General features: G+C 39.8%; 1 protein-coding gene across 1 annotated transcript in view; it reads left to right on the top strand.

Moving 5' to 3' along the window:
• Nucleotides 1-8,717, top strand: part of LOC102813885 (uncharacterized protein C14orf53-like) — a 23,164-nt gene extending 14,447 nt beyond the window's left edge. The window contains exons 9-10 of the mRNA XM_006873065.1: nt 8,367-8,425; nt 8,601-8,717. Coding sequence (XP_006873127.1) covers nt 8,367-8,425; nt 8,601-8,717 — 176 coding nt within the window. The remainder of the gene's footprint in view (nt 1-8,366; nt 8,426-8,600) is intronic.
• Nucleotides 8,718-10,470: the final 1,753 nt, after the last annotated feature.

Genomic DNA, 10,470 nt, shown 5'->3' with positions numbered 1-10,470 from the left:
GCAAGGAGGGGAGTGATTAACCTTTCAGTCTAGTTCAGTCTAGGAGCGGAGGACCCTGGGACCATCAATGGAGAAGAGCGGAAAGCGGGACCTCACCCAGAGGAGCAGCGAGGCCTGAGACTGAGACAGAGAGGATGACGTGAAGAGATGGAGTGGCTGGGGACTAGGGATCCAGAGAGGGAGAGGGGCTGTGTGCTGAGGACCGTGAGGGGAGGGTATGTGGGATTGCAGGGTATGTACCCTTTGGTTGGGTGATGATGCATGGACGGGATGGTAACTATGGCAATGAGATGATGTATGATAGAATGAATGTAAAACTAATGCTCCCCCATGTAGACTATCACACAATACACAATAAAACATTAAAAAAAAAAAAAGAATACCATGGCTTGGGTCAGGCGCACCTTAGTCCTCAAGCTGACATCTTTGCTCTTCAACACTTTAAAAAGGTCTTGTGCAGCAGATTTGCCCAATGCAATATGTCGTTTGATTTCTTGACTGCTGCTTCTGTGAGTATTGATAGTTGATCGAAGAAGAATGAAGTCCTTGACAACTTCAATCTTTTCTCTGTTGATAAGAATGTTGTTTATTTGTTCTCTGGTGAGGATTTTTGTTTTCTTTACATTGAGATGTAATCCATACCAAAGGCCATGCTCTTTGATCTTCATCAGTAAATGTTTTAAGTCCTCTTCACTTTCAGCAAGCAAGGTTGTATCACCTGCATCATTAGAGGAGATCATATTGTTAAAGGAAACCATAAATAAAGGACTGGTTTTAAGAGCTAGGAGGGAATGATTCTCAAAATCTCAGGTATCAATGAATAAGAATTTTGTATTTTTAAAGCGAGGCATGCAGTAGAAATCAGGGCCCAAAGATAATATGCTATATCAATATCAGTATGGGTATTTCCAATTTATTGTCAGTCTTTTTCCAAAAGGATACACAATGCATAGGATTAAATAAATAGATGAGTAAATCAAGGCAAAGTGAAAATAATTGAAGCCTGGTAAGTACATGAAAATATATGATTCAAGTACTATATAGTTGGTAGAAATAAGCTACAAAATTGATTCTGAATTCCCCAGCGAAAAAGAAATGGTGTCCATGAAGTAATAATAATCAACCAGTTGCTCAGGAGAAACATAACTTTTCCTAGTACTGAGAACTGAGAGAAACTTCTCTTTCAGGTCCTTTAAAGGGGGTAAAGCACCATATTTATGATTTAGTAGTCAACATCCTCAAGGAGCTCTGGTAGCGTAGTGGTTACGAATCGGGCTGCGAACCTTAAGGTCAGCGGTTCGAAACTACCAGCCGCTCCGCAGGAGAAAGATGAGGCTTTCTACTCCCGTAAAGATTTACACCCTCGGAAACCCTGTACAGGGTCGCTGAGTCGGAACCGACTCGACGGCACTTAACAACAACAACAACAGTCAACATCCTCAACAATATTTCTAAAATGAATTCATACCTAAATTCTCCAGATTGTTCCTTATTCTATTCCTTGGAACAATCTGATAACAAATTATTGAATTGAAAATTTTAAAAAAGTGATGGATCTGCTCAAGACAATTTGGTCTAAGGACATAGCACTCTGGTCGGATCCATAAGTAAAATTTAGAAAATCTAGAAGACTGGATGGACTACTTATCCTTCCCTCCAAATGAGAGGGCTTCTTCAAAAAGTCTGTGGAAAAATGGAATGAAAATATAATGGTATTTTCCCACAAACACTTTTGAGCTTCTTCCCACCTTGTATTTTTATTTCAACTGATCTTTTGATAAAAATTGAACAGCAGAAAGCTTGACATGATGCTCAATAAGAAGCTGGAATGCAATCAGAAGCAGTACAGTCTTTCTAATAACAAATAAAGAAGATAAAGCAGAGGAGGGTTTTTAGAAGGAGAGATCCCTGTTTTACCTCATTTGAGTCAGCTGAATATTGTTTCATGGAACCCACAGAATAAGGATCCAAAAGTCTTTTAGTTCTCGATTAAAATCAAACCAAGATTCTTGTTGTTAAGTGCCATTGAGTCAGTTCTGACTCTATAAAGAACCTGAATAGAGTTTCTACGGAACAACTGGTGGGTTTGAACTGCCAATCTTGTGGTTCGCAGTGTAGTGCTGATTCTACAGTACCACACGAGGAGTACAAACCAAGATTATTGTTGTTGTTAAGCACCGTGGAGTCAGTTCTGACTCATAGAAACCCTGTATAGGGTTTCCGAGGAGCAGCTAGTGAACTTGAACCACTGACCTTGCAGTTCAAACCCACTTTTCAGTCCAGCCCATTAACCCACAGTGCCAAAAGTAGTCAATACTAAAGTGAAGAGCTCTGGTAGTGTAGAGGTTACGAATCGGGCTGCGAACCGCAAGGTCAGCAGTTCGAAACTACCAGCTGTTCCACGGGAGAAAGATGAGGCTTTCTGCTCCCGTAAAGATTTACAGCCTTGGAAACCCTGTACAGGGTCGCTATGAGTCGGAACTGACTCCACGGCACATAACAACAACAACAACAAAGTAAAGAGCGCCATTCAACTTGATCACCTCAGGAAGTTTTTCCCCTTGCTTGAAAAACATTGAATCAACTCTGAGCTGGGACAACCCACATATCAACACTCATCTTTTTGCCTCTCCTCATAAGATCCTAGAGAATTAAGTGATAAGACCATTAAGCTGTTCATTTACCATAAATGAATATAGCCACAGGCATGAGTGATCTATTGGTTCCATGATTTATTGATTATATATTCACTGAGCATTGGTTATAGATTAGTTTCTTTGGGTTTGTTTTAGCCCAAGTGAATCTGACATCTAATAGAATCCTAGATTTTGGTTGTGTTGATCTACTTACACCTTGGTGTTTGATTACGAAAAAGGAAAAAAACAACACCAAAACATTTCTTTTCAAAGAGGAATTCTTTAAGTAATTGAATTAAAGAATTATTAAGGGGAGAGCTGTGGCTTAGTAGGATAAGCACTGAGTGCTGCCACAAGGTCTGGTTCGACCTTACCAGCTGCACCGTGGGAAAGAGATGAGGCTTCCTGTTCCTGCAAAGATTTTTGTTGTTGTTGTTGTTAGATGCCATCAAGCCAGTACCGACTCATAGCGACCCTATGCATAACAGAACGAAACACTGCCTGGTTCTAGGCTAACCTCACAATTATTGCTACATTTGAGCCCATTGATACTGCTACTGTGTCTATCCATCTTGCTGGTGGTCTTCCTCTTTTTCTCTGACCCTCCACTTTACCAAACATGATATTCTCCAGTGACTGGTCACTATGACCTCAGAAATCCTATACAGGGTCACTGTGAGTTGGGGCACTTAACAATAACAACAACCAACACTAGTATGGTAGAGAGGTGGTTGGGTGGTGCATAGTGTTTCCCAGATTTTATATATCACTTGTTGTTGTTGTTAAGTGCCATCAAGGAGGTTCTGACCCATAGCGACCCTGAGCAGGGTTTCCAAGGCTGTAAATCTTTACAGGAGCAGAAAGCCTCATCTTTCTCCTGCGGAGCAGCTGGTAGTTTCGAACTGCTGACCTTGCGGTCACAGTCCAATTTGTAACCACTATGCTACCAGAGCTCACTTGGGCTGTTGTTTATTTAATATTTTCTGTTTAGAAGGATGCCTTCAATTTCTTAAGTGAATTCTTTGGAAATAAAATTTATATTACTATTTTAAATGAAAAGCCAAGAAATTGTTTGGTTATAGAAGACAAATAACAGAAAACCTTTATCAGGACTGACTGTGAGTGTTGAAAATGTAAAGGTAGACGTTTTGTAATAAAAGGAGAGGAGTGATTGACTTTGCAGTCCAAGAGTGGAGGTCCCTGGGACCATCAAGGGAGAACGGATTGCGGGACCCTACCCAGAGAAGCAGTGAAGCCAGAGATGGAGGCAGAGACGATGATGTGGAGAGATGGAGCAGCTGGGGACTTTAGACACAGAGAGGGAGAGGGGCTGTGTGCTCACGGCCGGGGACAGGCTTGTAGGGTATACCCTTTGGTTATTTGATGATGCATCCAAGGGGATTGTAATCATTGGAATGAAACAAAGTACGATAGGATGATTGTAAAGCTATGTTCTCCCATGTACACTATCACATAGTTCACAATAAAAACTTAAAAATAAACAACCCAGAAATCCTTTATCTTATTAGCAACTAAGATTGGTGGTGGTAGTTATGTACTATTGGGTCAGTTCCAACACACAGTGATTCTTTATAGGGTTTCTGAGGCTATAAATCTTTATGGGAGCAGAAGCCTCATCTTTCTCTCTCAGAGCAACTGGTAGACTTGAAATGCTGACCTTGCATTTAGCAGCCCAGTTCGTAAACTACTACACTACTATGGTTCCTAGGAACTGATATTGGTGGTGGCAGTGGTGTGCCAATGAGTCAGTTCCTACTCACAGCAACCCTGTATTGGGTTTCTGAGGCTGTAAATTTTACCTAGCAGAGAACCTCCTCTTTCTCCTTCAGGACAACTGGTAGATTGGAACTACTGACTGTGTGTTTAGCAGCCCAGTTTGTAATCCACTACACTACCAGGGCTGAGATTCACAAGATTTAAAGTTTTAAAGAAAACCAGTGGCAAACTGGAGCTTTCTTTTTGAGGTCATCATTTTGAAATAATTAAAAGGTAATAATTTTCTCAGTATATTTTATAGTATTTAATGTTGTGTTCCAGTACTTTCTAATTTTTCTCAGTTGTCACCTAAAATTATTTCAGCATCAAATTTTGGGATATTATAATATAATGAAAAAAGCACTAGAGTTAGAGTCAGATACATGAGTTGCAGTCCTTACTCTGAGGTTTATCTGTTAAATGATCCAGGCAAGTCATTTAGTTTCAGTTTTCTTCTTTTAGTTAAAACAACCATACCATGTTACAGAGCATGTGGAAAACATACCATTTTGTTTAGGGTCATACCAATAACTCCATGAGGTAGAACAACAACAACATCAAAAAAACATGCTCAGGGAAGCCAGGCTCCTGATGTCATAGACACAGCTCATTTCCTCACATTATACCATAAAATGACAGTGTTAAAGTATGATTTCTCATGCTCCTCCCAGCTGTAAAGACTATTATTTGATTCCAGGGACATTACCTGTTAATACATAATCCTCCCAATGAAGAATCATACTCCTTAATATTAATTTGTTCAGTAGTTAAAAAAAAAAACACAAAACCATGGTACCAAAACAGGTTGACAGAATCTGTAATTCTGCAATTCTGCAGTTAGCCCAGTAGGTGGTACCAACCCCATCCAGGCTTCAAGCCCACAAAATTGTGGTACTAGAGGAAAGGTGGAATGCTGTGTAAGTGATTGCTCTTATTACTCTTAGGATAAAATGTGCTACATGTATATATCAAAGGGAGACAAAATGTGCTACATGTATATATCAGAGGGAGAAAAAATTGTCAAACTGTTGATGTTTTCTGTCATGTTCTGTGGAAGCTTTGATTAGATTGTATTAAATTTAGTGTTCTACACAATCCTTGAAGTCCTGGTGTGGCACTATAAGATAAGCACTGGACTGCTAAAGAGATTGGCAATTCAAACCCACATACTGCTTCTCAGAAACCCTATACAGGGTTGCTATGAGTTGGAACTGACTGATGGCATTTAACAAGAACACAACCCTTACCTATTACAATACTAACCTATTACTACTCCACTACCTGAACTAGTTTCCATCATTCAAAAGAGCCTCTGTCACTTCCGTCACAGTCCCTGTCTATTAGTCTTTCTTTCTACTGCAGGTAAATCATGACTGAGACACTGAATTAAAAACTGGTTTGGGCAATTGCACAAGTTGGTTAAGGTTTTTTTTTTCTCTCCCCGCCCCCAGTCTAAACTCTTGTACAAAAGAATTGAATTTCACAAGGTTGTTGTTAAAGAAAGGGCAGAATGCAATTCTGGACACACCTTCCTGCCAATCCAAGTACAGGACTTTGTGTTCTACGCATTTCCAAGTAGAGGGAGGATTTTTTCCACTGCTCTTGGCCAAGAATCCCTCCTCCCATTATTCTGTTTTCTGGTTGGCTGCACTGCAGTGGTGTTAAGATATTTGGGGCCTGGTTGGCAAAACACAATGTTGTGTTAATGTTACTGACTTTGTTGTACTTCAAACAATCCCAAATTGCCAATTCCCTGGTGATCCACGTTGTAGCTTCACAATGTCGGTGTTAACTCTTTAGCACACTGCACCATCCAGTCTTAGGGAAGAAAAACATGTGACTTTACACCTAGGTGACATCTTCCCTTTTGGTCTTTACAGAGACAGGTCATATTTTCAGGGGTTGATTTTGCCACCAGTATAAAAGTACAGTTTTACCTAGGTGTGTAACAGCCCTTCTTCTGTGAAGTCAAGAGGGCAGTTTGTGGCCTTTTGTGTTCACCTATTAGAGAGTACAGGCATGAAACAATTAGCAGGTGCTTAAAGAGATTTCTCTGTGGTAATAATATACCTGATGATAAGACATTTGATTCTGACAGCTTTGCTTTTCTACCCTCCAACCCCCAACTCTTAACATTTCCTTGAGTTATTTAGAGAAGTACCTGAAGGTTGCTTATGAATATTGTGCTACATTTATAAATTCAGACAAAACCCCAGTGAGGTGGGAAATGAATATACTCTGGAGATTTTATTTACTCTCTAACTCGTTCTGTTCTGAAAGCAAGTCATTCCTCTTGCTTTAACCTTTACCACCTGCTTCAGTTTAGTACTATTCTTCCTGATGGCTGAAATACACTTCAGCAGGGGCTGCTGTAAGGAAAATAGTGGTGGTAAGCTAAAATACTGAAAGGCAGGGGTGGAAACCCACAGCAAGTTCAAGTCTAGGTCCTTGATAAGTAATAATGCTTTCAAATACAGGCTTTTCCAACTTTGAAGCAACCTGGACCTTCTGAATGTCAAAGTCAGGTTTATGGTATTAATAGGTTATGAAGTCAATTCCTAAACTAAGTTATTTTTTCACTTTCTATAAAACCCCAGCAAAATCTGGGAGAGAAATACTGTTGATTTCTAAATGTACATTTTGAAGACTGAAAATAAAGTTAATGTTACCTTTATTAAGACTATAATTATTTCAATGGGTGACAATAGATTCCATATTTTGCTTACATTGCACACAGTTCAGGAGAACAGCAAGATGTCTAGGATAGGGTTGTGAAATTTGACAAATAAAATAAGAGAATGCTCAGTTAAATTTGAATTTCAGAAAAACAATGAATCAATTTTAAATGGGTGTCCCAAATATGCATGGGACATATTTTACTCTAAATGCTTATCTTAATTTCAAATTTAATGAGGTGTCCTGTATTTTAGATTGGCAATCCTAATGTTTATTGCTGTTAAGTTCCCTCAAGTCAGTTCTGAATCACGGTGACTGTATGTATAAAGGAAGGAAATTTGCCTGGTTTTATACCATCCTCACAATTGTTGCTGTGTTTGAGTACATGGATGCCGCCACTAATAGAGAACCCTAATCTAGGACAGATTAACTACAGGGTGGAGTTAGCACTATAGCATTCGCTTTCTTTTCCCTTGTTTTATTGTCTCCCTATGAGTTGGAATTGACTGGATGGCAGTGGGGTGGGGTTGCCTCTCCTCCAGCTCAGTTTGTTGTGGGTGGTAAGTACTGTCTAGTTAGTTTCTACTCATAACAACCCTGTATTAGCGACCCTATGCAGGGTTTCCGAGCCTGTAAATCTTTACGGGAGCAGAAAGCCTCATCCTGGCAGGGAACAGCAGGTAGTTTCGAACTGCTAACCGTGAGATTAGAAGCCCGATTCGTAACCACTATGCTACCAGAGCTCCCTGTATAGGGTTTCCGTGGAACAGCTGGTGAGCTTGAACTGCTGACCTTGCAGTTCAAACAGCTTTGCAGTCTGGGGCATTAACCCACAGTGCCCCACCAGGACTCCATTGGAAACACTATGGGTCACTGTAAGTCTGAATGAACTTAATGACGATTTAAATTTTTGTCTGGGTTATCTGGGGATGCCTATGATTTATCATTCTACTTTTTAATTTAAAAGCTGTGTTAGAAATATACTTTATAGGCTTTCAAAGTTGTTTTTACTTGCATATACTCTTCAAATTATTTTATTTCTCCCTGTGGATCAGAAATTCTCAGTAGAAAAAAAGCCTTGCCACTTCTACTTTAAAAACACTATTTAATTAAATTATTTTCTAAAAAATCAATTAGACATTTTACATAAATGCTGATAGCAGTCAGCCCTGCTGACAACTATATATGATACTATGATGAATGTTAATTGTCTTGCCATTCAAAATTAAACAGTCCTTTTCTCAAAGGAAGCTCTCATTTCTTACTGTTTCCCATCAGATACTATGGAAAGTACAACTACCAGCAGCGCAACCACAAGCAAAAATGCACCTGATGCGGTGAGAACTTGCATTTTCAAAATCGTTTGAAAGGCTTGCTTAGACAGAGGGTATATATATTTGAACATACGTTTCACATACATTCAAATTTAATTTTCTTAGGGGATTTACAAAGTGAGTGCCAGGACACTCAGTGTTTTAGCTGTCTGTTTTCTTTTTTTCTCTCCTGTTTTAGAGAAATCTGGGACCCAAGACCAGCACACAGCAGAGAGCTAAAGGAAGTCAGTGTGATGATGTAGGAGGGAGGCTCTTTCTTCTGAGGTCGCTGCCAGAAGAAACTCTGAAGCATTAGGAAGCTTTTGTACCATTTGCTTTAGACAGGTTTAACAATTAGACATGGTCATTTGTGTTGATTAAAATCTCTCAAACCTTTGTTTCTATGCTACCCTTCCTCTCTCCTCATGTAATTTGGGTAGAAATATTAGATGCGTGACTTTAAGCTTGTCAGAAACCTACTCATTTAGGGATTGTAAACAGATTCTGATTATTTTGATTGCTTTTGAATTTGAAATAACTGATGCTGTTAAAAGGAGCATAAAGTATTGAATTCTGAGCAGATTGATCAATAGGAAATGAGCAACAGTAGGTACAAAAAAACAGAAAATTAAATGCTAGAGTCCCTGGATAGTACAAATGGTTTGCATTTAGCTAAAGATTGGTGGCTTGTACCCACTCAGTGGTACTCTGGAATAAAGGCCTGGCAATCAGCAAAGATCCAAGATTATAAAAAGTGAAGATTATAGCCAGGAAAACCCTAAGGAATAGTTCTATTTTGTTACACATGGGGTCACTCTGAGTTGAAATAGACTCAGTGGCAATGGATTTAGTTAGTCCTTTTACTCTCTCAACAACCACATCCAACTGCCTTGTTTACTCTGCTTCCATGTTATCTGTTCTTTGAATATCTTATGACTTCTGCAATACCACTGTTTGGAGTCAGGCCCATTCCCCAGCCCAAATATCTTTATTCAAAGTCTCTTAATTGGTTTCCCTCACCGCAGTCCCTCTAATCCATCCTTCACATTACTACTGAAACTATGCTTTCTAAAATAAAAATGAGATCATGTCAAGTCACTGGTTTCCCATTGGCTTCAATAAAAACTTCTGTTTACATCCCAGTCTCACCTTTCATTATATTCTCTACTCCCCATACATCCTACATTGAGCTCTACAGAAATAGTTAGGTTCCACTAATAAACCATGAGTTATATAATTTCCATGCCTTTGCACAAAGCTGTTCCACTGCAGAAAGACTCTTCTCTCCTTACCTACCTATTTGTCCTAAGGATTAAGTTTGGTGCCCTTCTTCTAGCTCAGTGGTTCTCAGTCTAAGTTGTGTGTTAGATCCCCTTGGGAGTTTTAAAATACCCTGGGACCCTTCTGGATTATTTAAAACATGATAGGGCAACAGCATTAAACAAACAAACAAACAAACAAACCATTCCCCAGGAAATTCTAATGTACATCTAGGTTTGAAAAGCACTGGTCTATATTTACTTAGTCTACCAGTTGCTTGAGGACTAAGGTGCGCCTGACCCAAGCCATGGAATTTTCAATAACCTCATATGGATGCAAAAGCTGGACAAGTGAATAAGGAAGATTGTAGAAGAATTGATGCCTTTGAGTTGTGGTGTTGGAGGAGAATACTGAAAGTGCCATGGACTTCCAAAAGAACCAATAGATCTGTTTTGGAAGAAGTGCAGCCAGAGTGCTCCTTGGAGGCCAAGATGGCTAAGCTTCATTTCTCATACTTTGGACATATTGTCAGGAGGGAACAGTCGCTGGAGAAGGATGTCATGCTGGGTAAGGTGGAGGGTCAGAGAAAAAGAGAAAGACCCCCAACGAGATGGATTGGCCAGGTGGCATCATTGATGGCGTCAAGTGTGGCAGCGGTAGTGAGGTTGGCCCAGGATCGGACATTATTTCGTTCTGTTGTGCATGGGGTCGCTATGACTCGATGGCACCTGACAACAACAACAACCAGTTGCCTTCCACCACTCGCTGTCAGTTTGTCATACTGTGATGATTTGCATGTTGCTGTGATG

This window comes from Chrysochloris asiatica, unplaced genomic scaffold, assembly GCF_000296735.1.
Source record: "Chrysochloris asiatica unplaced genomic scaffold, ChrAsi1.0 scaffold00221, whole genome shotgun sequence".
Classification (NCBI taxonomy): Eukaryota; Metazoa; Chordata; class Mammalia; order Afrosoricida; family Chrysochloridae; genus Chrysochloris; species Chrysochloris asiatica.
The sequence above is the reverse complement of the archived record's forward strand: the minus strand, read 5'-3'. Positions and strand labels throughout refer to the sequence as shown.